This window comes from Cnephaeus nilssonii (genome assembly GCF_951640355.1).
Source record: "Cnephaeus nilssonii genome assembly, chromosome: 10".
In the NCBI taxonomy this organism is placed as follows: domain Eukaryota; kingdom Metazoa; phylum Chordata; class Mammalia; order Chiroptera; family Vespertilionidae; genus Cnephaeus; species Cnephaeus nilssonii.
Genome location: NC_137081.1, coordinates 17,612,406 through 17,639,215, shown reverse-complemented (window position 1 = coordinate 17,639,215; position 26,810 = coordinate 17,612,406). Strand labels below are relative to the sequence as shown.

Sequence of the window (26,810 nt, the reverse complement as noted above, 5' to 3'; positions counted from 1 at the left end):
CAGCAAACCCAAATAGAACAGGCAGTTTTGCTGAATTGAGGAATCCAGGGAGACCTATATGCTTACAGTGTGGGAGGCAGAGTATCAGACAGGAAGTAGCTGCACAGAAAAAGCTCTGGAGTTTTGCAGAGTGCCCCTTAAATCTTTCACAAAACACTTATGTACTTACATGTATGAGGAAACTGCTTAGGAAAAGGAACAACAGAAAGCATAAGGTCAAACAATTCCTGGACTTTAGGCAGGACTAGGAATAGTTAATTATCACCAGCCAGTATGGAAAGATTTTGTAACATGTAGGGCATTGAGTAAAGTCTTCAGAAGGTTATTATCTTAGTTCTGAGGCTAAATTAGCCTTTATATTAAAGCATGCTCTGGATTGTCTTAAAGCATAAAAGCAAATATCAAAAGGATCAAAATGATTGCAAGAAATATAACAGCATAGCAGGAAAAAATACACTTTAAAGAGCTACAACAAATTAAAGAAATTTAGAACCCACTGAAGTAAAATTCTCAATATCCAGAATCTCATTTAAAAATTAACAACTATGCAAAGAAGGTGGAAAATATTACCCATAATCAGCAGAAAAATCAATAGAAGCAGACCTAGAAATTACTAAATGATGAAAATAGCAGACAAAGTTGATAAAACAGCTATTGTAAATACACTCCATATGTTTAAGACTATAAAGGAAAACATGAACATGAAAATAGAAGTGGTATTTGGATAGAAATGTATAGTATTGTTTATATTAGAAAAACAGAGAGATCTCAAACTAATTAACTAAGCTCCCTTCTTAAGAAATTACAAAAGGAAAGCAAATTTAATCTAGAGTGTATAAAATCAGAATGATAAAGGCTGAGGTCAATAAAGAGAAGACAAAATAATAGAAAAAAACACAATGAAATCAAAGACTGAATCTGTGAAAAGATCAATAAAATGGATAAACCTCTAGACAGGATTAATCAATACTAATAGGGAACACTCAGTTTACCAATATCAGAAACGAACCGGGCTTCACTAAAACACCTATAACCATTGGAAGTATACTACAGGAATTCATTGAAGCATAGAAATCATTGATGGTCCCTCAAATAGAAATACTCTGAATAGCTTTATTTATTTCAGTATATGCAAGAAAAGTTTTAAAACTGCTGAGAGAAATTAAAGAAGACCTAAATAAATGTTGTAATAATAGCATGATCATTGTTTAAATAATTCAGTACTATTAAGATGTTAATTCTCCTGAATTTTGGCCTATTGGTTCAATGTAATCCCAATAAAAATCCTAGCAGCCATTTTTGTAGAAATTGAATAACTGATTCAAAAAAACAGTTTGGAAGTACAAAAGACCTAAAATAGCCAAAATAATTTTGGAAAAAAAAATAAACAAAAACCAGAGTTGGATGACTACATTACGAGTACTAACTGTAAGACCTACTTTGTGGTAAAGAATACACATAGAGATTAATGGAATGGGATGGAGAGTCCAGAAATATATGCAAAAATATATGATCAATTGATTTTCAACAAAGGTACTGAGATAATTTAAAGAAAAAAAAGCTAATTTTTATAAAAGGAGCTAGAACAGTCGGTTTTACGTTACATCATATACAAAAATTAAGTTGAAATGAGTCAGAGACCTAAATATAAGAGCTAAACATACAACTTCTAGAAGAAAACAAAGGAGGAAATTATTCTGACATTTGGTTAGTCAAAGATCTCTTGAATAGAGCACAAAGAAACACAAAACACTGAAGAAAATACTGATAAATTGGACTTATTCAAAATTAAAACAGAAACTCAAAAATAAAAAAGCAAAACACACTTACAGAAAATATTTGCAAAGCATATACCTAATGAAAGAATTGTATGTAGAATACGTAAAGAACTCTTGCAACTTAATAATAAAATTAGAAATAGCATAGTAAAAAAGGCAAAAGATTGGAACAGATAATTCACCAAATAAAATATGTGAAATGTGAATGGCAAAAGACTAGTCTCATGAGATATTAGGACAACACAAAAACACTCTTATGTACCACTATATACCCACTGGAACAGGTAAAATAAAATACAAAGATTGGCAATACCATGTTGGAATATTATTAACTCTAATATACATATTGCTTGAGGAGATGCACAGTGATATAGCCATTTTGGAAAACAGGCAGTTTCTTATGAAGTTAATCAGATACCTACCATATGACCCAGCAATTGAAAGAAATGAAAACACAGGCTTGCCTGCAAATGTTAGTGGAAGCTTTATTCCTAATAGCTATAAACAAGAGTCAGCCCAAGCTAATGAATAAATAAGCAAACTGTGGTATATTCATAGGATGAAATACTGCTCAGCAATAAAAAAGTAGCCAACTATCAATACATGCAACACCATAGATGAATCTCAAAATCATTATGTTGAGTGAAACAAGCCAAACACAAAATACTACATGCTGCCTGATTCGGTTTATGTGAAATCCTTAAAAGGCAAAACCGTAGTGACAGAAGCAGAGCTGTGGTTGCCATGGATTGAGTGTGGGGAAGGGAAATGGTGCAAAGGAGCAAGAGAGATTTTTTCAGAGTGATAGAAATGTTCTCTATTTTAGTTGTGGTTACACAACTATACACTCTAAACTCCTTGAAAATACACTTCAAGTGGGTGGATTTTATTTTATGTAAATTTTTACTTTTATTTATACATCAATAAAGACAATTCTAAAATGGATATGTTGCATTTTAGATTTCAGAGGAATATGCATGAGGCAGTACTTGGAAGGTATTTGGAGTTTCAAGTGCAGTCACTCAGCAAATACATATTGAGTATCTCCTATGTTTAATAACTGTCCTAAGCACTGTCAGTTCACAATTGGGTAAAACATGGCCCCTGTGCCTATGACAGAGCTCATTGTCTGGATCAGGGAAATAAATAGTTGCCCAATGGATAATTACAAAGCAATTAGCATATGTATCAACAGAGCATGAACAAAATGCTGTGAAAACACAGAGGAGAGAACTATGTCTTTGGGGTCACCAAGGTCATTCTTTAAAAAGTTTAAATGACAAGTAGGAGCTTACAACTATGGGAAATTATTCTAGGCATAATTTGGATGTTTCATAGAAACGAGGGTTTGATCTAGAGGGAAAAGAGACTAGATACAAAATCTAGAGGTACATATCCAGGGTGTCCCCAAAATATGTTTACGCACTTTAATAGCTGATAGCTCAATTTTGAAAATGAAAGGTACTTTAATAAACACTACCTTTATAATTATTCAAACTGTGTGTATACATTTTGGGGGACAGCCAGAAGGAAGAGGTTGAGAAGCCCACAGCATCTGATCCCAGACGCTGAATAAAACAGGAGATTCAAGACACACACAAGTTTATAAGGACCAAGAAATTAGTCAGATTTAGGATTGATTCAAGTCCCCTCTACTTAGTGATTCAGGCTATTGATGACTTTTTAAAATGCTTCAGTAATAACAGAATGAAGATGTTACAGATGGGGAGCATATATAATAATATTTATAAAAATGAAAGTAGCAAAATACTGGTCCTCTTCAATGAGTACACATGCTTACATATTAATTCATAAGTTTGTAAGTAAGCATTGCACAGATAAACTCATCATGTGTAGAGAATAAATATTAAAAATGTTTTTATGGACTTGATTTTTAAGAAATATCAAAGAGATGACAGGATATGGTCTTGTGGAGGTAGTCGTGCCATTAGATTTGGCCGGGATGGTTAATGATGTTTGAAAATAGTGTTCAAAAGACCTGTAAGGACATGATCTAGACTTTGAAGGCGCTAAGAATGTGAGAGCAAATAGAAAGAGATGAAGGCAGTTCCGGGACATTCTGAAACACTGCCTCTCCTCCACTCCACCCTCTCCCCCCCATTATCTAGCTGCTGCTTATTCTTCAGTTATCAGCCTGAATGCTCCTGCCTCAGGAGACCTCCCTCCTCAGCCTTCACAGACTAAATTAAGTTCCTTATGTTAGACCAGCACAGCATTCTCTTGTTCTGCAGAGTCTACCACAATTTGTAATACACTGTGTATTTCCTAAATGCCCGCCTCCCTCAGCCAGCTGTCAGTTGCATGAGGATAGCCACCTTGAGATTTGTTTTCCATTTTACAACCCAGCCTCATCACAGTGTTGGTGCACAGTAAGCTCTTCATCAATGCGTAGTAAATGAGAGGGGGAAAGTGGAGCATTTCCAAAGCAAAATAGTTATGAGCTGTCAAAGTCCAACGTGTCACCCGGTATGGGGATTGCTGGAGTGGGGTGTAGTTGAAGAATTAGGAAATGTGGGGTTACTGTTTTTAGAAAAGTTTACTCTAATTCCTTGGACTCATCAAGAACAAAGATGGGATGAAGAGGAATGAGTGATGTTTGATTTATTTTTAAATATACCTCTGTTGATTTCAGAGAAGAAGGGAGAGGGAGAGAGATAGAAGCATCAATGGTTAGAGAGAATCATTGAACAGCTGCCTCTGGCACGTCTCATACTGGGGATCGAGCCCGCAACCTGGGCATATATCCTGACCAGGAATCGAACCATGACCTCCTGGTTCATCAGTCTATGCTCAACCACTGAGCCATGCTGGCCGGGCAAGAGTGATGTTTTAGTTATGTTTTTTTAATCTTCACCCAAGGATGTTTTTCCATTGATTTTTAGGGAGAGTGGAAGAGAAAGGGAAAGACAGAGAGAAATATCCATGTGAGAGAAATACATCAATTGGTTGCCTCCTGCACACACTCTGACCAAGGCCTGGACCGGGGAGGAGCCTGCAACTGATGTATGTGCCCTTGACTGAAATTGATCCCTGGACTCTTTGGTCCACTGAGCCAAACCGGCTAGAGAGTGATGTTTTAAAGCACAGGACAAAATGGGAGGGGCTGAAATAAAGCAAATGGGTAGACTTCAGAAATGAGGGGAGTAATAAAGTGAGTCTTGAGAGCAGTATAAAGTGTCATCTTTTTCTCCTTGTCAGGTGTATTGGGAGTTTATAGAGGATTGTGAGCCAGGGGGAGTAAAAGGGAAGTACATTTTAGTTAAGTTGAAAAGGTATCAAATTTGCTTATATAAATAAGGGGAAGTATAGTAGGTTATGTTCACAGTAACACAGGTATCATAGGATGCAGTGCGATAGGAATAATAAAGAGGAAGAATAAGATGACAGAACTCGTTTGCAGTGGACAACTAATTTCAGTGCATATGCTTAATAAGTATTCATTGCTTGATGGATTTTCTTGGTACAAATCCCTCACTTATTTCTAAAGAAGCAGCACTAAAGAACCCAAAGCTGAGTAGCAGTTACAGCAAACAAAGGCATTTTATTATGTGTAGCCCCTTGTCTTAGAATATAATTACATGCACATGTATTTGTATTATTTGCATGAAATATTTTTTACTGAAAGCGTTTTCTTGTATTTTTTAAATAACTCTTACACAGTGATACCAATTCTTCACGACATACACAGCTACCTGGTTTCGACTTCTCAGAAATCCTTGGTTCTGAATAATAGAAGTTACATTGGCTAGTATTTTTAGAAATGAGTGATCATGCCTTTGAAACTCTTTTTTATTTAAGGTAGTTTACCAAAAAAAAAAGTATAATAATGAAACAACTTATTTTAGTTTATGTGCATCTCAAATACAATCTGTTTTGTTTAAAACAAAAATCAGCACAGTGCCACTTTTATCTACCTATGAATACCTGGCCTTGTTACAGTATCTTAACCCCACTGATAACCAGTGTCTAGCGTTGGTGCGTAAGGTGGCTGGACTCAGGAATGCTCTATTTGGCCATGAACAAGAGCGTCCTGTGGGCAAAACAGAGTAACTCCTATGGGAGTCAATGAGAGCTCCTGACCTGACTCACAGCCTTTACTCCTGAGGGCCTAGGCACAGACCACCTGGGGGCATATGTTTTTCTCCTTACGATTCAAAACCAAGAATCAGAGTGCTCTGTGATATCCAGGTGAATAGTCATACATCAAAACATGCCTCTTCCCATCCATGTGTTTTTTTTTTTTTCTTCTTGATCAATATTGTAAAGTGTTGTTTTTGTTGTGTGTGTTTTTGTGGTCATCGCAGTATTTTACCAGGTATACTGAAATACAGCTCTCTGGCTATTAGGAAATAAGTTACTTCCTGAATGTGAAATGTGTTGGAAAATATTACTTACTATCATTGTATAACTAACTGTGTTAGGGCTTCAGTGGTTATTGTTAATCCTAACTGAAAGCGCCTAGTAGGTTAATTCTTGGTAATATAAGAACAGTGATGATGTGGGAGAATACGCTTTATCTGCTGCAAAGTTTTGCATGTGTGAATAGCTATTACCAAGGTGGAAAGAAAAGAGAAACCTTGCTTTTATCTGTACTTTTTCTCATCACTTGAATTCCTTTTAGTCTTCTTGGTACCCATGAATAATTTCCTCATTAAACAATGACATTTTGAGTTGTCACATTTTAGTTTGCTTCAGTAAGATTCTCTGTCCTTATCACCACCACCCCCCAAAAAAATAAAAGATAATTCTCGTCATGTATCTAGGGCATTCCTGATTTGTCTCGTGAATGAGTCAAAGCTGAGAGGATTGTGTGAGAGTCACTGTTAGTGTTAAGAGTCAGATAATTTGAAGATGGATCATGTAGCATACAGTCAGAGCATGAATTTGATTCAGTGTTTCCCCTATCGCCGAAGGTACGATCCGCCTTATCTTCTTTCTGTCTTTTAGTCTTGGTGGAGATTTTATTATCTAAGAGTGTGGAGGAGGAAGAGATTTAAGTCTGAAAAGCCTATAAATGCTTCCTCCACACCACCAGGAGCTAGCTATTAATTTTGCTCTGGAGGAGACTGGCAGCACACTCATCTCGACTTCTCTTCGCAGTGGGTAAACCTCACAAGTGCAACTACTGTGGACGAAGCTACAAGCAGCGCAGTTCGCTGGAGGAGCACAAGGAACGCTGCCACAACTATCTCCAGAATGTCAGCATGGAGGCCGCGGGGCAGGTCATGAGTCACCACGGTGGGTAGAACCGGCACTCACAGTGTTCATACCCCTCTCTACTGCTTTTAGAGTTTTGTATGGGTTAAACAGTTCTGTCTACCCTTCAGCATGAAGAGAAAAAAAAAATCTTACTTGTTTAAAACAATTTTAGATCACATTAGCTTTGTATGGCATTCTCTTCTTAAGCATTTGAAAAGAGTTGAGCTTTGGGACCCTTTGCAAACAAACTATATGGAATTTTTGTGATACTCCCCAATTAGTTATCATAACATGTGTTTGAATTAACATAATAAATGGCAGGTGACCTTGAATAGGCCAAAGGAAGGTAGTATTTATTCCAATAGCTAGAGATGGTTCCACATAAGTCTACAGGCTTCCTGAAAGATTTAATTAGCTATTTGCGCCTTTCTCTTAGGTAAGTGATTGTGGATATAATTGGAATTTTCTCCAAAATGTCTTGTGAATTATCTTTGAAATTATTGATTTTCTTTCTGCAAGGGTGGGGCACAAACTAGATCAAAATTAGGTACCACTTCCATGCACAGAAATCAAAACCCAAGCAAATCATCCTTATCTCCAGAATACACAGTAGCAGATGGGAGGCAGTCTCTAAGATTTATCAGTTAATAACTCTAAAAATTCATGTGAGTAAATCAGCCTTACACAAGAAAGTTATTAAGTTCACTTCTTTAGATTTGGAGGCATCTTGTTTTGTCCTATTAATTATATTTTTTATCTTATTATCCATACAAGAACATATAAAAATCTTAACTTATTGGTATTTTTATATCTGTTATATAAAAAGATTTGGCCAAAATTAAACAGAATAATTGGAGATTGCTATAGTCACCTTTAAAGTATAAATATCTATTGAGTGATTTATAGACCGCTCTGAGATTATTTGTGGGTTTTTGTTTGTTTTATATGGTACATACTATGAAACTGTGTTTATTGGATAGCTAGTGATTATATGTTGTTGGGAATTCCTTTTAATTAAAATATTCTGTTATCGTGAATAATTGAAGCATGTCTTTGCATTGAGGCTAGTTTATATAATATAAAGGATCTGTGCATGGTTGCAAGTCCATTTTTTATTATATTGTTATCATTACTAACTAAAACAATTTAAAGCCTCTCTGTTTTAAGTCTTACCAAATTTGATATTGCAAGCTTGGATTACCTGGGCTTATGAGGGTAGCATAGTTTCCAGAGCAAAGAGGTTAAAGAGGTGTGAGTCCAGCAAACCTGGTCTGGCTATGTGATGTCTGAGTATGTTACTCATCGGCTTGGCATGAGAATTAAATGTTATTGGGTGTGCAATAAACACCCAATAAATAGTTCTTTTTACTAGTACATTTCTGCGCATTAAATATTAAGAAGTAGTAAATGTTCAATCCCCTTTAAAGTTATGTTACTTACTGGCATTAATTTGGGCATTGGAGGTTTCATTTGCCTATGAAGCACACTATTTCTGTTTGAAGTATTGGTTGTAGAGGTGGCTTGAGGCAGGATAGCTTATAGAGGCTTGGGTGCATGCCAAAGCTTGCCACAAATTTCCAAAGACACCTTATGCTCTACTACTTTCGCCATTTAATGGTCTCTTATTACAGTTTTGACATTTGATTGGGTTAGTGATTCTATTAATTCACTTTTCTGATCATAGTTATTTATGAAACTCTAGGTCGCACGCACATCTGAATGAGAGGGAATCTCTCCAGAAGACTTTATATTGTTATAGGGAGATCGGTCTACATAAATATAGTCGACATTTAACTATCTGTTGGCAGATTAACCAGTTGCAGAGTAAGTGCTGACAAGCAGTTTAAACAGGTGTATTTTGGAAAGGGGAAAGACTTTTTTCTAAACAGCTGCAGCCTCAGCATCAGCCCCACTTTCCAGCTTGCTTATGTCTTCACGGCAAAGGCCCTTTGCAGGTGGCTCTGAAAGTGTACTGGAGAAGGGAGTGGGGGTTGAGGGAGACCCTCAGGTACTGGGAAGACCAGGAGCAAAGCCAAGAAGGAGGGGGTGGAGGGAGGTGTCAATATCATTTATAGTCCCAAATATTTGTTCTTCAATATTGGATATTGATTTCACCACCTAAGATTACATTGATGACACTTACTGCAGTACTTTTTCAAGGTGTATTGTAATAATAACTGTTAGCATACTTAGTGGGGAATTGAATGTATGAGGTAGGAATTAATAAATACCATAGGAGAGAGAAATATGGGTGAATGCTGCTAGAATTGATCATGAACCTTGTCTCATATGCATTGCTTGGCATGTGTCTCCTTTTAACAGAGCCACAATGAAATCCTTTGTATCCCCTTCCCTCTCTTACTATCTTGTTACATCTTCTCTATTTTTTTAGGTCTTTTCTTCTTATGGTATGTATGGCAGTTGCTATACTTATGGTTGCCATTAGTACCTTGAAATTAATTACTATTCTTTTATTTTCATATCTGACATAATTATATTTCCTAGCCTCTCTTTCCCAAAACATGTTCTTTCCATGTTGGCTCTTCTAGCGAGGAAGTGTCTGAAGTCAGAGCAGCATTCTTTAACTTCATCTGTGTCTTCTAAAGAAAAATGGCACCCAGATAGCATATAGGATGGATGCCTTACTGGCATGTTAGGAGAGAAAGGAAGTGAGAATGCCACAGAGAAGAGGAATAGGCAGTAGCCGGAGATGAGGACGGGGAAACGCTGAAGACATATTCAGCAGGTAGAATAAAAAGTTATTTAGTTTGATGGAAAGGGAAAAATAATGACTTATAGTTTTAAAGATAATAATGAATTTGGTTTTATGGCACATTATCTTATTTGAAAGTTATTTTATGCTCATTTTTCAAGTTTATTTAGCTTAAAGAAAAAGCTTTAGAAACCAAAGTATATAATTAAGTTTTCCCCTTGCCCAAAGACAAAAATGGAAGTGTAAACTGGAAAGATAGCTGACTTTAAAGAAAAAATATAGCTTTTTAAATTTATGATTTGGATTATTTGGTAAAGAGAATTTCTTTATCGCAAGTATGGAGACATATTGGGAACCTGTAAACCTTCTAGTACACTTTTTCACCCTATTTTCATTGGGTAACATTTCCTTCATTAAGTCACTTAGGAAACATCCATTGACTAGTATATTTGTCTCACATCATAAAAGGTACTACAGATACAAAGTCAAATAAAAAGCAGTCTCTACCCTAAGGTCATTTACAAACACTTGGAAGGATTTGACCTGTAAACCTAGTGAGAACACTGTGATAAGCATTACGGGGGCACACCTCTGAGTATCCAAGAGGAATTTCTAGGGCAAGTTATGTTTGAGTTGACTTTTGAAAGGAGATATAGACAGCTGAATAAGTGGAGGAGGGTGTTTCATGCAGAAAGAACAGCATGTGTGAAGACATATAAATCTAAAAGAGCAGGGTAGGTTAAGGACCTAGGAGCAGCCATGTATAATTAGAGCCCAGTTTGTAAGGGCAAGAAGCATTTGAAGGTGGTAAGGCTAAGAGATATTTAGGCAATGAACAGGGAATTTAAGGGCCTATGTACTAAGTGAAGAATTGTAATTTATCCTAAAAAAAAAACATTATTGCATCAAAATTTCATTACTAGAAATATGGAAGATAGATCAGAAGAGTTGACATAGAGGCAAGTAGACCATTGCAACAGTCTACTGATTAGTTGTGCTTAGAGGCCTGCAATATCCAGAAAAGTCAGGTAATTGGGAGCAACTGTAGATGTACAATCTAAAACACTTGATCTCTCTCTCTCTCTCTCTCTCTCTCTCTCTCTCTCTCTCTCTCTCTCTCTCTCTCCCCCTCCCTCCCTCCCTCCCTCCTTCCCTCCCTCCTCTTTCTCCATATATATGGAGAGCTGGTAGGGAAGAGGAGACTGGGTGAAAGGACGAAATCTAGAATCTGCCATAATTATCTAGCATGGATGACCAGCTAGGTAGTGCGATTCACAGAGTTGGAAATTAGAGAAATAAGAGAAAGTTGGGGGAGGGAAATGGAGATTTCAGTTTTTCCGCACATTATCCTTTAAGTACCTATTAGAGATAGCCAAGTGAATCTAAGAAGAAGTCAAATATTGTATGTATAGATATATATTAGATATAGATATATGTATATATATTCTTGATATATGCATGTATATCAAGATCTGGAGAGAGCCCTAGCTGGTTTGGCTCAGTGAATAGAGCCTCGGCCTGCGAACTGAAGGGTCCCAGGTTCAATTCCAGTCAAGGGCACATGCTTGGGTTGCAGGCTCAATCCCCAGTAGGGGGTGTGCAGGAAGCAGCCAATCAATGATTCTCTCTCATCATTGATGTTTCTATCTCTCTCTCCCTCTCCCTTCTTCTCTGAAATCAATAAAAATATTTTTTAAAAGATCTGGAGAGAGGGGTGGGTAGGAAATAAAGTTGTGGGAGCCATCATTACATAGATAGTAGCCTGAAGTAACAAGTTTTATAAAATTATATAGCTAAGAATATAGTGAGACATCTAGAAGGTCAAGAACACATCAGGAATAAAAAATTTAAAAAAAAAGAAAAGGCCATAAAGATGAGTAAGAGCAGAAGGCTTGAAAATGGAAAGAGTGATTTGACAGAAGCCAAAGCAAGTATTAGCACTGCCCAATGTTCTCAAGAAAATAGCTCGGATAACTGAAAAGTTTGTTTTAGCTTCAGCAACATGGAGAAAATGTGTGAGAATATAGAAGACATCTGTTGTTTTTGCCTGCCCTACATACCTTCCTTCTTTTGATAACAAGACTTTCATTTCCCTTTAGAGAACTGTCTCCCATTGCAGGAAGCCATGGCGGGACTGTTGGTCTAGGTGCCAGGCCTGCTTCTGGCCACGGGATGGACACATGGCCTAATCTAGGTCTCTCAGATTGTGTATTCTTGGAATTTGAAATTTAAGTGGATTGTTCAGTACAGGAGCTCTGTATTGGGAATACCATGGTTCTGTCTTTATGATTTATCAATGAAATGAGATAATAAAATAATGCAAGTATAAATCTACTTTTATCCTGGTTATATCTTTAAAAATAACTCTAAAGAAGATATTTGGTTATGAAGTTTGCTCCAACAAGTGAAGTTAGCATATTGGTATTTTCTTAGCCTAGATGAATGTCTCACTATGGGAGTAACACATCATTGAGTTAACTAAATATATATCCATGTGTAAACCTACTTTTGCCCACCACCCTGTGTATCCAGAAACATGTTGATGAGGTGCACAGATTCGTGAAAGCAAAAAGTTCAGGTTAGTTACGTAATTGAGAAAATGTATCAGATATTTCTCCAATAGCAGACCATAAAAACATGTTGATCTTGTTTATATAAAGTCAAAATTCAAATTATGTCTAAAAAGGAAAAAAAATAAAAAAATAAAAAGAATACTACAGCATAGTGGCTAAGAGCCCAGTCCCTGGAACTAGACCACGTAGGTTCAATTCATATACCATATTCCTTACTAACTAGATGTAGACCCTGAAGAAAAAACATCACATTTCTGGGTCTTTGTTTCCCCACCTGTAAAATGGAGAATGCAGTTGTATCTCAGGGGGTTATTGAAAGCATTAAATGAATTATTAAATGCAAATCCTTAACACATGTCAGCTCTTATTATTGTTGTTATTATTGTTGTCAATATGGTAGAAACAGGATCAACATCTGATCTGTAAAGGACTTTTGCAAAGCACAATTTAGACCAGAGCTCTGCCAAAGTCATTGTTTTCAGTTCACACGAGCTTCATTGAACTTGGGACAAATCATCTGAATTGAGGTGGATGTGGTGTGGGACAGTTCCCACACCCAGGTTTCGTTTTGAATATTAAATGTGTGCAAATATGAAAATTCAAGGTGAGACTTAGAGCAAAACTGCTAAATTTTAGACTACTCATTTCAAAACTAATTAGTATATTCAATTTTGGGACAAACCCTGTTAACCAGTTTTGCTGTTTTTTAGCAAAATTTACAACAAACTTTTTTTTCTTTTCTCCTTTGATTTGGGATCTTGGTCTGTGACATATTTTCATCTTTGATTTATAGTTATTTGGTTTATAAGTACTTTCTAAATAATATAGTAAGTGCCTGAGAATCCACCCAAAACAAAAGTTAAGATTTTGCCAATAATCTGCAGCTAATTGCATGGTTCCTCACCACGTCACCACTGCCATTCCATCCTCCTTGTACCCCCATATTTGAATCCTCTCTTTGCTTTACTTTTTAAGTTCTTTTTTTCTTTTTCAATTTTAGTTGTTTCTAAGATAGGACATACATAATGTAGGACATACTTTTTCCACCTGGTAATATTATTAATTATAATCAGTATAACAAACGAGCAAAGCATTTCCTTGTTTCTGAATCTATTCTTGGAATTTTTTTTTCCAAACTAACATCCAATAATTGTAGAATCCCTTGTCATTAGTAACCGGAGGATCTGTTATAAAACAGAGATTTAAGATTAAATTTTTCTGGCCCATCTACCAGACTACATTAGGTTAATCCCAAACTTTAGATTGAATGTCAGACTCTTTAAACATATCCAATTTAGGAAAACAATTTTATGATGCTATTTTTCATTTTTTCAAAATATGCAACCTGTATTGCTTATTAACTAGGTCACCTGAATTGTGCACTGGATTTTCTTAACTTTCATCTCTCGCTTTCTCACTTTATTTTAGCTTCCGCCCTTATAAATGAGAACGCATTGTGTTTCGCACAGTGAACTATCCTTTGCAAATGCAAGGAGCAGAATAAATCACTATACAGTGCATGCTGAACAAGTAACGATATCCTAAGATATGAAACCCTTCGGTTTCCAAACAGTATTGGCACAGGTACAATTGGAGAAAGCAACAGTAATCAAGAAGCAATAAGTTACGGTCTTTCCTATCAACATGGTTTTAATCAGCTGATCTCAGTCTGTCCTCAGATGTTACCTAGTTAAATCTGTCCTTGGTTAAATGTTTTTTCACAATATTTTTATTCAAAAACAACTTTTTACAAGTTCTGTGTCTACACGATGCATGTCAATGTATAACCTATGAGCTAGTATATTAGCCCATAGCAGCTTAACGAAATGGGATGAAGAGGGAGCAGCATTGGAAAGTTTATGCCGAATGCATTAGAGCAGGTTAGTGAGCAAATATGCCAGTTTGGAAATGGATTCTTTTAACCTGCTGAAGAGCTCTTGTTAAGATAAATTACAATCATGAAGCAGCCAGTTTAGAGGGCATGTTCAGAATGGAATCTCCTTCAGAAGGCTCCATGGGGCTACCAGCTCACTCAGCTCATCAAATAGAAAAATTGTTACAAGAAAATACATGGATGAAAAAAAAAAACCACCTGGTCAAATATTGTGATGTTATTCTGTGTGTCTGTTGAAGTTTTTCTGCAAACTAGTGGACTTAAATTGTTTTACAAAAATAAACTCCAAAAGCCTTGAGAATAGTGCAGTCTTAAAGTAGTATTGATTTTAATCACTGTTAAAAAACACTTTCAGGGGCATAAGATGAGAAGCGAGATGAACATGTTTGCCACCCATAATAGTGGCAACAGTTTATGCTATTGATCTGAGAGAGACTCAGATAAAAAGAAATCCTCTGTGTGTGAGAGTAAAACTACCGGGGACTTGAACACTGGAGGTTATCTTTCTACTTGTTTTTACTCAAGCATACCAGCTTATGTTTGTATAACACATGTTGAGATGGCAAATTCAGCTTTATACCCTTAAAGTGTTGAAGAAATTATCAGATTGCATTTTTTGTATGGTTTTATATAGTACCTCCTATAGAAGATTGTAAGGAACAAGAGCCTATTATGGACAACAATATTTCTCTGGTGCCTTTTGAGAGACCTGCTGTCATAGAGAAGCTCACGGGGAATATGGGAAAACGTAAAAGCTCCACTCCACAAAAGTTTGTGGGTAAGCATTACAAATGCTTTTATTTCTTTAAAAAGGTGATTTTTAATGGGCAAAGACATGTTCCCGTGTATTGGAAGTATCTATGATGTATTTCAGTTCATAAAATAAACGTTAGTCTCTTTTCTCCATTATTCTTTTCTACTTTATGCCACTCCATGTGTATCATACTTGCACGTGCACACACACACACACACACACACACACACAGACACACACTCAGACTTAAGTATATGAGCTGAAGAAAGAGAAATAAAGGAAAGACTGATAGTAGTAAATTGCTATCTCAAAATGAAATGATACATAAATTGACATAGCATGTAAAAATAAAATGTTCACTTAAATTAAAAATAATGTTTAAGGGAAATGATGTAGGCTGTTAGCCAGTTTTGCATTGTGTTTTAAAATTTTCTTCAGCACCAGCTCTTTAAACTGTTTCTGTACATGATGTTAATGTGTTTAGTATTTGATCTAGGATAAAGAGAAGCCTCTCTCTTTTTTTTTAATTTTGCACTAGAAAAATAATGCAGCAACCTACATTCAAGATGTTTCATATTTGGATCTTTGTTTTCACCCAGCCTATGATTTTGAACTGAAAAGATTAAATATGATGTATTAGACTTCTCTTTTTCATTTCCAAGCCCATAGATATTCTTTGATATACTCAGAGTGGGCATGATTCTGCATATTGTAAGTCATAAAGTATCTCTGAGGATACAAAAAGTATCTAATTTTTAAAGACTGTGTGAATAATAGAGATTCAAAGTGAAGACTTGTCATTGATTGTATATGTAATATCTATTTTTATAAACCTTATACAGGGTAGAAATTAGAAGAAATGAAAAATACGCTAATGGGTCCTCACATTCTATTGTAAAAATCATGTGGAATATCTTATGTGAGTTGAATGTTGATTGGGAGAAAATCTTGGTTATTTCAGGGAGGAAAGGGTAATAAATTCTATGACTCCAATAAGCACAGAGAAGGTTTCCTTTCACTCTAAAATTGGAGAACTAACAAATCACCAAAATATCGCTTTAAGGAAGCTGGAGAGATTAATGACAGAGCTTATTGAGAGAAGGCTGAGGGTAGTCCTAAGGACCACAGTTCATAGTAGGTCAGTGTGAAGCCCTTGAGAGTATATTCAGAGGCCTGCCATGGGCCCTCAGGGACTTTCCTTTCTGTCTCTTTCTCTTTATTTAAATGGAAGTTCATCTATTTTTAAAATTGACTAATTTGATGGATGTCCATTAAAAGCCTATATCTCAACTACACACTAGTATAGTTGGGAAAATATGAAATATGTTACTAGTTTTTCTGTCTTCTGAATTTATTTAGCTTTGCTTTTTGAAACATTTTCATTTTTATGACTTAGAAATGCTATTCTCGATTTGATTTTATTACATTCCTTAGAAAGGAGGGACAGATTTTTTAATTTACATTTTGATTCTAAAGTAATGACTTCAGATTTTTATTAGGAATTTGATGGGGTTTTTTTTTCTTTATTTGTATTCTGCCTTAGTAGTCATATATAACAATTGCCTACTAACTGTTTCCATGTCTGAAATGAAGACTTCATCATTCCACACTTAATATAAATTCCTTTTTACTATGTCCCCCAGTTCAATACTGTTCTTTGACCTTGCCAAGCCCTCTCAGCCAGTGGTCCCTGAGCTTTCTGCATATATGTTAGTCTCCTCTCATCCAAATTCTATTCCATTGGCTCATCGCTTTTTCTACTCTGTTGCCAATATTCTTGACTCTCCTGATTTGTTATTCTTCTATCTCTTTCTCCTGGTAAAACCCCACTGTCTAGTGAAGCCATATCTACATAGCTGCTAGTACTTTGGGGAAAATCTAACAGCCTTACAAACTGGTGTCACAATAAATATATTAATAACTGATCTCACACCCTATCCGGTTTGGCTCAGTGGATAGAGCATTGGCCTGCAGACTAAAGGGTCCCGGGTTCAATTCTGGTCAAGGGCATGGACCTTGGTTGCGGGCCCCTACGTGGCCCGGGCCCTGGTCAGGGCTCGTGAAGGAGGCAACCAATCGATGTGTTTCTCTCACATCAATGTTTCTCTCTGTCTTTCCCTCTCTCTCTTCCATTCCTCCTAAAAATCAATGAAAAAATATTCTCAAGTGAGGATTAACAAAAATATAAATTGTTTTTTAATATATAGCTAAATCAACCAAATTAGCCCTATATAATAGTGAGGTGACAGATTTTATAACCAGATCAGTCTAGTTTTTTTTATCTTTGTGACTTGGTCACTGATGTTTAAAATATGCAAAAACAAGCATAGTCTCTGACTTATTTTCACCAGGTAGATTTTTCTTTCTCCTATATTTGCTGAGCTCTAGACAAGTGGAAATTTTAATATTGAATGAAAATAAGATTAAACACTCACTTATACTTCTCAGGCTGGATGCATTTTCACGATGGCATTAGAACAAATACAAATGGCTTGTGCCATTTTTATTACTACTCCCCTTTGCAGGTTTAGAGTGTCTATGAATCTCAGCAGAATGAAAGAGCCTACATCCTTGGTCTAAAGAATATGATATACCATGTTCTGAAACATGGATTTGATTAGTTGATTTGTACTTGTATATTTTTAACCCAACCACTAATTTCATTGTGTCCTTCTTTTTTTTTTTCCTTTTTGCTTTCCTTCCCCTCCCTTTCAGGGGAAAAGCTCATGCGATTCAGCTACCCAGACATTCACTTTGATATGAACTTGACATATGAGAAGGAGGCTGAGCTGATGCAGTCTCACATGATGGACCAAGCCATCAACAATGCAATCACCTACCTTGGAGCTGAGGCCCTTCACCCTCTGATGCAGCACCCGCCAAGCACCATCGCTGAGGTGGCCCCAGTGATGAGCTCAGCTTATTCTCAGGTCTATCATCCCAACAGGATAGAAAGACCCATTAGCAGGGAAACCTCAGATAGTCATGAGAACAACATGGATGGCCCCATCTCTCTCATCAGACCAAAGAGTCGACCCCAGGAAAGAGAGGCCTCCCCCAGCAATAGCTGCCTGGATTCTACTGACTCAGAAAGCAGCCACGATGACCACCAGTCCTACCAAGGAAACCCTGCCTTAAATCCCAAGAGGAAACCAAGCCCAGCCTACATGAAGGAGGATGTCAAGGCTCTGGATACCACCAAGGCCCCCAAGGGCTCTCTGAAGGACATCTACAAAGTCTTCAATGGAGAAGGAGAACAGATTAGGGCCTTCAAGTGTGAGCACTGCCGCGTCCTTTTCCTAGACCATGTCATGTACACCATTCACATGGGTTGCCATGGCTACCGGGACCCACTGGAATGCAACATCTGTGGCTACAGGAGCCAGGACCGTTATGAGTTTTCATCACACATTGTTCGAGGGGAACACACATTCCACTAGGCCTTTTCATTCCAAAGGGGACCCCTATGAAGTAACAAACTGCACATGAAGAAATACTGCACTTACAGTCCCACCTTCCCTAAGATGTTGACATACCTTTTTTTTTTAAATATTATTACTGTCATTAATTCTTATTTTGTGAACGCAGTGTCTTTGCTCTGCCTAATTACAATTAGGAAGAAACAGAAGGGACAGGGACAGGGGATCTTGATTACTTGGCTTGTTTTGTGGGGATTTTAAGAGCAGTTCTTTTCTGCCATGCATAGATATAAGGCATATCGTGCTTTGGGGAAAAAAAAAATCGATTGATTCCTATAGATTCACCTAAGAGATTCTGATTTGCCACTGATGTTCAGGATTGTGTTTGAAGGCAGGAAAGTTTAGTTTTCTGGGTGGGACACTCGCAGTTTAAAATGGTATAAGTAATTTAATGCTTCAAAGAAAAATTTGTTTTAAAATGTAAACTGTTTTGTTTTTCCTCTAGAGATCGTGGATCAGAAACACATTGTTACTTTCGGTGATAACTCCTTGGACGGGTTGTTGTTGAGGGTTCTATGTTTACTTCCCCTATGGAATTTATAACACAGGATGGTACACTGTACCATAGAGCAAAACTTTTAAACTACAGGTAGTCAAGGACACCTCCAATACATCCGAGGTCCTAGGATCTTATTTTTCTAAACTTAAGCACTGTTTTTCCATAGTTTTGATGACTGGCATTTTATAGACACCCTGGCAGCCTTACTTTTAACACCTTTAATGAATAGTATTTTTATCTAGTTTTCAGAATAACATATGGTCTAAGAGTGGCTACGAGGCAGTCTGTAGTTTCCAGAAGGGACCTCTACTTTTTCATAAATTTGTTTGGGGAGTTTTCTTTTAACGTTGTAATGTGATGGCCGCATAGTATACATATTTGTTTCTGAAAGTGTGCTTACCAGTATCACTTTATCAGCATTTAATCAGTGTTAACCAGTCAGCAGAAAAATATAATTAGGCTAACAGTAGGGGGAAAAAACCCACTCAGAAATCCCTTTTCTGGTATATTTCTCTTTTCACTTGTGTTTTTCAAGCTGTGACCACCCAGTGTTCTGTCCATAGTCCATTCATCTTTTACTCTTCCAGCGGCAAATCTCACATACCTTACTATAAGCTATGTCTTTCAAACTCTCCGTGGAGCAATTCCCGATTCGATCTGAATGTATAACTTGAACCCCAAAGGTTATAGAGCTAGGGCTATTTATTCTAGTATTTCTTCAATAATAACATCTACCACTTTTGGTGCAAGGAAAGGGAACTTATGTGTCACTTATCATTGGACGATATAGATCAAACAAACAAACAGAAAGCTTATTTTTACAAACAAAAAGCTTTCATCTCAGAGTATAGAATGTGACTGCACCTCCAAGGGAAAGTGACTGTCTCCAGCACTTTTTCGGTCTCAAAAACTTTCAACTCTGTGTTCAGTCCTTGTCAGAAATGCATCTCAACTCCTTAGTACAGAATTTCTCTTCCTTCAGTCAGTACATGTTACCATAGTCCACGTGCAGACTTCAGTTTCACGTGTGTGGGTGCTCTGTGTGTTCTTTGCAGTCCTCCAGCATTTGAGGGAAGCCACCTGGAGAGGTTGATTCAGGTCATGTGGGGGACACACTTGGAGGCAGGACTCGCTGCTTGGGTTCAGAGAGGGCAAGCCTGCCGGTGACTGGATTACCCGAGAACCATTTATGAATACTGACATTCTGTTAGGAGTCACTGATAGCTGCTTTAAAAAAAAAAAATCATTAAATAGGATGCAGAAACGATGTGTCTTAATACAGAATGATGTGAGAATTAGCACGACTAGAGATCGATGGACAGATAAGCACCTCTGGTCTCGACGCAGCTCTTTGCTCATTTGCTGGTTTACCATCTGCTTATTTAAGCAACTTCTGAGCACTGTCAGCCAGAGCCAAGCAAAATGGTTCCCATTCAGCCCTCCTTTACTAGCCCCTGCTGTAATTATTCTTGGAGAAATGTCCAAACTGTTTCCTTCAATCTAAGAGAAGCACAAAAACAGAGATGTGAAATGTTTTAAATAGAATGTCAACTGTCATTTTTTTTTTTCTCTTGCATGCTTTGGTACATGGGTGCATTACTATACAGCTCAAAGCTTGTCTTTGAGACCCTCCCCCCTCCACCCTAACCAATCATGAGTAATTGAAATTTTATTTTTGCCTTTCGGTGGTAGGTAAATCATTTAAATTAGTGATTAACTGTTTCACCGCGATTTAAAGAAGCATTTGGATGGCCGTCAGTATGTTCATAACTTCGGCTGTGTGTGAATTTCTGCTGGCATTGTCTCAATTTTCTTCCTGCTTCCGATTTAAAAAAAAAAAAAATGTGTGAACAATTATGTTCCTGTCCTGGGATGAAACTGAATTTAGGAGGATCTAACGAGTTGTATAGTGCCCCATGAAGACAAGACTCATGCACTCTCCTTTTCTGAGTTTATCTTTTTAGGGATCTATTTTATCAAAGAGACTTGGTAATTATGCAAGTGCATTTGCTACAAGTGTGTGCTTGTACTTTCTTAGCCTCATGATCTGAGGAACAGAAAGAGGTAAAGATGGCTCAGGGTGTGGCCGGGACAAATGAGGACAAGGTCGATTCCAGTGTGTAGGTGAGGAAGAATTCCTGTGGACACAGTGCTTTCTGGGAAACCTGGATTGCTCTATTTGCATGCCTCGTCTTCACTAAAGGAAATAAGCAAGGTGGTAGCACCTAAAAATAAGTATGGGGGTCAGACACCAAATAAATCATGTTTTATAGAACAGTTTTATGCCCAGTTTATTCAGTTGAGATTTTACAATACAGAGTATTTAAGGGACGTGAAAATGGGTTAGTTTCTGTGTTTTCCATGTTGGCAAAAATTCAGAAATTCATCATATTGCATTGCCCTAATTTTGCCCAGCATTTTCTCTCCAGCTCTTGCTGGAGAAATCTGCAGCCTCTCTCTATTGGTGGTCAATCACTTAAAAAGCCATTCTAACCTGACTTTTTACAACAGTGGAAGTGACCAATCAGCAGATCGGAAGCAATTTCGAGTTGCTGAAACATTCCATTGAGAATATTCTGGGGTACAAAATGGGAGAATAAGAGACCAGGATTTAGATTTGGCTATGAAGTGGAGAGTGTCTCCTATATACCTACAAGCAATTATGTATCACACATACAGTCTTTTAAAGAAAATTTATGAAAAGAAGCAATTAGAATGGTCGGCTGTGTTGCAAGAGCATATAGAGAGATAACTACTGTTAATGCCTGAGCTTTCTTCTTACCAGATCGTATTAAGAAATATCAAAGAAGTTACTAGTGTGTCTCTAGGACTATTTGGCAACTATTGAAAGTTGGGTCTTTACTATCTACTTCAGAAGAAATCAAAACAGTTAAAAAAAAAAAAAGTAGAGATTTTAAGCCGATCTCCAAAGAGAAGGAAACAAATTACTTTTGGATAAGAAGATAGAGAAAAAAGAAATTCTCAACTGCTATGTGTTGACAGATGGACAAAGACAAGAATATTTTAGTGATCTTGGTATTGTTTTGTGTCGGTGTTGTACACCTCACACAACCACCCTGAAGTCTTTCTGATATTTTATGTAAATATTTCACAAGATTTATACCACTGAAGGCATTTCAATGAAAATTGGTTTATTTTCCACTGTTAATTCATTTTATCTCCAAAATCATTCCTTAAAGTAGAAAAGGAAAAGGCTGCAAAAATACAAACAAAAAATCTGTATGGCCTTAGTTTCAAGACAGAACTTAGATTATAAGGTACTGGCTGTGTTATTTTTCAACTTTAAAGTGTTCATTTTACAAAAAGGGATGTTGCGTTTGTGATCATCTTTACCTACATTTTATGTACTATTGCAGCAAATACTATTTTATGAAGACTATTCTAAAACAGGAATTCCCCAAATGCACAGGAAAAAAAGAGTGGTGGAGAAGTTGTAGTTTGTATATAGGAAAGGTATCAGAAATGTTTTTAAACCTCCAGTTTCTGCAAAATAATTAAAATATACAGTAACTGGTCTCTTAAGATCCTGAATTTAATGTATTAAATACTTAGAAAAAATTTTATATTGGTGCCTTTTTAAAATGCATTGAGAGAGTGTTGATTAGCTGTTGTACCTCTACAACACTTTTACTGTGTATATTTAAAAATCACTGAAAATTGAGCACTATATAATTTATCTTCACATTTTTAAGGCAACAATGTTAAAAGAATTTTCAATACAGAGACTTTCAGCTCATCTGTGCAAAGTCAAAGAAAATTTTGAAACCAGATTTTGTCCTTTTAGTTAAATAGTATTTCTGAAAGCCATTACAAGGTTATGCTGGTGAAATATCAGGTAGATGGAAATTTTAGCTGTGAATTGCATTATGGTATGTGTTTTGTTTTGTTTTAAGGAAAAATAAGTTCTGATATCATGCAAGGCATTATTAGTGGGATTTTTGCTCAATAAAACAGAGTATATTGTTTGGAATTTCGTCTAAGGACTAGCATTGTGCTAGTCTCAGAACCTCAGTCTTCTAATCTGTTAATGTTTAATGAAATATTATAAAGAAGCAGGTAATTAATTCTCCTTGAACAAAACAAAACTGAACAGTCAGATCACACTGTTATTCTCCAAAGCATAATCTCAAATGGTTTCCTGCCATGGTTGTGTATTACTTGCAAGGAATGCAAGGATATGACAGCTTTTTAAAAATAAAAATAATAATAGTAATAATAAGCTGCTTGTTATACAAAGCAAATGTCATATGACCAAGAAGCTGTGATATGCTAGTGTTTCTTTATTCATAGTGTATTGCTAGGCCAAATGATGACACCTTAACTATTTTTACATTTTTTGCAGAAACCTAAAATTTTGAAATTTCCATAAGGTTTTCATGTAACATTCTATTTCTGGCTTTTTAGTTTTCTCTTGCTGTATTGTAAGTTTATGGATATTTTTCACAGGCACTCTTAGAAATAAGTTCTTAATTCTGTTTATGGGGTTTTTCTCCCGTAACGTTGCATTTGTATATTTTCTGTATAAATTTGTTGTGAAATAACCTTTATCCCATACAGAGAATAGTGTGTGAATGCCTAGTTTTCTACGATGTCCTTTTTATTGTGAATAAACTATAAAATATAGAGGCCCTCTGCTAAACCACGTGAAGTATGGCATATAACTTCGTATAGGTACAGACAAGCCAGTTTGCAGTTAATTGGGCCTTCACATTACCTCAAGTGACACCCAGTAAGAAAAACTTCTCCGACGGGTGGAGGTCACTGAATCCCCTTCTATGCACTTACCAGAATTCTACTTAATTTAATTTACTGGAAATGAATTTAGAACATTGAATACACTGTAATAAGGGAAGGACTCTGGGTTTTGTTTTTGTTGTTTTATCCTTTTGTGTGTTTATTTTTTTTAAGTAGTTCCATTTCTGAAACTGTGATTTTTAAAAAATGACTGTCAAGCACCCTCAGATTTTGAACATAAATCATGTCCCCTTCCTGTGTAACAAATTCTCCTTGTTGTCTCTTCTTCAATTTTGTCTGCTCTCCTCCACCCCTTTCTCCTCTCTGTCCCTATCGCTCCCATCATTGTCTTTGGATGTCTCTGCCTCTCTTTTCCCCCTACTAGTTTGAAGATTAGCTCAACTCCTATTTTTAATTCATGGGTCTCTTAAGTCTTAATTTTTTTGTGCGTGATTTCTGTTGGCTGTATGATCTGCTGACATATTTTTATACTCAAGTGTAGTTTTATATTTTAAAAAAAAGTAGTTGGGATAAAAATAGTAAGGTATATAACCTTTGTGTTACTTTCCCTTTGAAATATTGGGTACCTAAAATATGACTTCAGAGATTATGTAATCATCATATGGTATGTTTGCCTTCCCTTTTTTGTTGAATTTTTGTATTCTGATTTGGTTTTCCTTCCAAAGTGTATATTATGAGAGGTGAAACAATTTTTGCAAATATTTAGGGAGATGTTAAAAATTTAAAGCAAAAGTCTTAACTCTTTCCCAGTTGGGAGAAAATGCTTTAACAGTACTCTAATATTATTCCAGGTTTAGAGGGGACACTTCAGGCTCCACATTTGCTCTTACTACTCAGACCTTTTAGACCATGTGTTATTTGCAATTCTAGGATGATTGCTTCTGCTTTTAGTTTAAAAGATATTTTTCTTTCTGTACAAGTGCAATACTTTCCTTAAAGTCTTAAAAACTATGGTTATTTTTTGTTTGTTTGTTTTCTGACCTATTCTTTCTTTAGTTAATGAAAAAAAAGAAACCCTTGAAAACCATGGTATGTTAGTTAAAGGACACAAGAAACAAAGAGAAAAACACTCCTCAGTCAAAAAAAAAATCAGAGAATGTACAAACCATTGATCTAATCTCATGGCACGTAATTCAGGCTAAATTCCCATTGAAATTGGTACTCTTTTTGCCTGAGAAGTGTGTCCTCGAGTTGACTGAACTTTCTTCTTAGGCCCTTGTTCGATGTTTTAAATTAAGAAAATAATATTTTTATTTCAATTTTCTCCTTTTGAAAATGAACTTTAAAATGAAAGCAAAGCACTTAGCTCCATTTTAAACACTTGCCTATCACTTATTGGATAAAATTTTTAAGAAATATTTGGAGCACTCCTGTTTTCATACAAATTTAAGTAAGAAGTATTTTTCGTATCATACATATTTATATGCCATTTGTTGGTTTTCTTTTTTTATACCTGTGTCCCTGTAGTGAAACTGCTGTAATGTAAATACATATTTTGTTAAAAGATGACATTTCTTTGGCATTTCTCTTAAAGGCAGTTACTGCATTTGTACAGTATATGTCTTGGCCATTTTAGATTTTTTTTTCTTTAACAATACCAAAGGTAATTAGACTACTTTAAAAACTAATTGCTTGACAGTTTCTAGGATATTTTGAGTTGTAGAAGCAAAAAAATACAAATAAAAATAGGTCAAACCAGTAAACCTCATTTTTTTTCAAACTAATAATTTGGGAAAATAAAGCTATTGTTTAAAAAAGAAATATATATATAAATATATATGTAAAATTGAAATTCCAGACCTTGTATGTCAGGTTTGCTCAGTGTAATGTAGTTTTTTTAAGGCTCAATTACCATACCTCAGAAAATGAGGTTTACTATGGAGATACTGAAACAGGCTTTGCAGCTGTGTGAGAAGGCACTCTGCTACACACCAATTTGGAGACCTCCGACGTCACTGCAGATTAAATTATGGGACTTGTATTTTCTTTGTTTTTAATGCACACACATACATGTTCTGTGCATGTATGTGGGTACCGTGTATATGTGTATGAGTGTTGTACATGCATGTGTGAGTGTGTGTCTGTATGTGTGTACCACTAAAAAGCTGCAGAAACTTTGTAATACTTTGTGAAAAGGATTATATTATAAAGGTTTGTACTGTCTGAGTGCACAGCTACTGGAATAAATTTAGGGAATCTCAGGAACAAGCATATAATTTGTCCAAGATTTATTTCTTCTCAGAAGTGTAAGTGCAGTTTTTAATTCTGTATATTATTTAATATTTTACCAATAAAATAAACTTCTGACATAAAAGTTTGCTATAAAAACTTTCTGGTGAAAATTCTATTCACAAACATCTTGCACGTGCAGAAGATTAAAATGTTGACTGGCACCTGGCTTGTTGGCGTGACCATGGCCATTGTGTGTGTGTATCACGTTGCCTGACTCAGAGATTCGGATATGTGTGGCCTCAGTAGCCCCCGTCATTACTGTGTAGCCCACCACAGCAGAGGACCGAGTGGTTCTGCCCATATTGGTGCTCAGTTGTTCGTCCCATGATTTGTGAAGGATGACATCTCTCACCTCTTCAGAAAGTTTATATCTTATTTTATCCTTAAACAAACCTAAGAGGCCATCCCTTACTTAGAGAAGAAAAAAGTGAGACCTGGGGAAGGTGGTTGTGACTTGCTCCAAAGTACACAGTGAATTACACAAGCTGTCCAAGTAATGCTCACTATCCACATTAGAAACCAGCATTTCTTAGTTTCAGACCAAGATTAAAGTGTAAGTCACAGAGATTGTTGAATCACACTGGCAAAAATCTGGTTGTCTGTTCTGCTTCATGTTATACTACAATTAGGCGAGTCATGATATTCTCTTCAGATTTTACAAAGGAAGTTTGTTTTAACATGAGAAGTTTGTAAAAGGGCACTTAGGATTAGCAAACTCATTTCCTTTAGCTTTAGCTATTTGCTTATCCCATGCCAATTTTAAGTCCACCATCACATTTGAGAGAGCTGTTAGAATTTTTCTTCATCAATAAGTATTCACAGAATTTCATGGATCTTTATCACATTTTCCAATAATTTTACTTCCACAAGCCACACAGAATAAAAATATTAC

General features: G+C 36.3%; 1 protein-coding gene across 7 annotated transcripts in view; it reads left to right on the top strand.

Moving 5' to 3' along the window:
• IKZF2 (IKAROS family zinc finger 2) overlaps positions 1 to 26,033 on the top strand; it is a 145,875-nt gene extending 119,842 nt beyond the window's left edge. For all 7 annotated transcript variants that reach the window (XM_079783188.1, XM_079783187.1, XM_079783186.1 and 4 more), the window contains 3 exons: positions 6,900 to 7,037; positions 14,813 to 14,956; positions 17,648 to 26,033. In XM_079783188.1, the coding sequence (XP_079639314.1) occupies positions 6,900 to 7,037; positions 14,813 to 14,956; positions 17,648 to 18,372 (1,007 nt within the window). In that variant the 3' untranslated portion in view covers positions 18,373 to 26,033. The remainder of the gene's footprint in view (positions 1 to 6,899; positions 7,038 to 14,812; positions 14,957 to 17,647) is intronic.
• Positions 26,034 to 26,810: the final 777 nt, after the last annotated feature.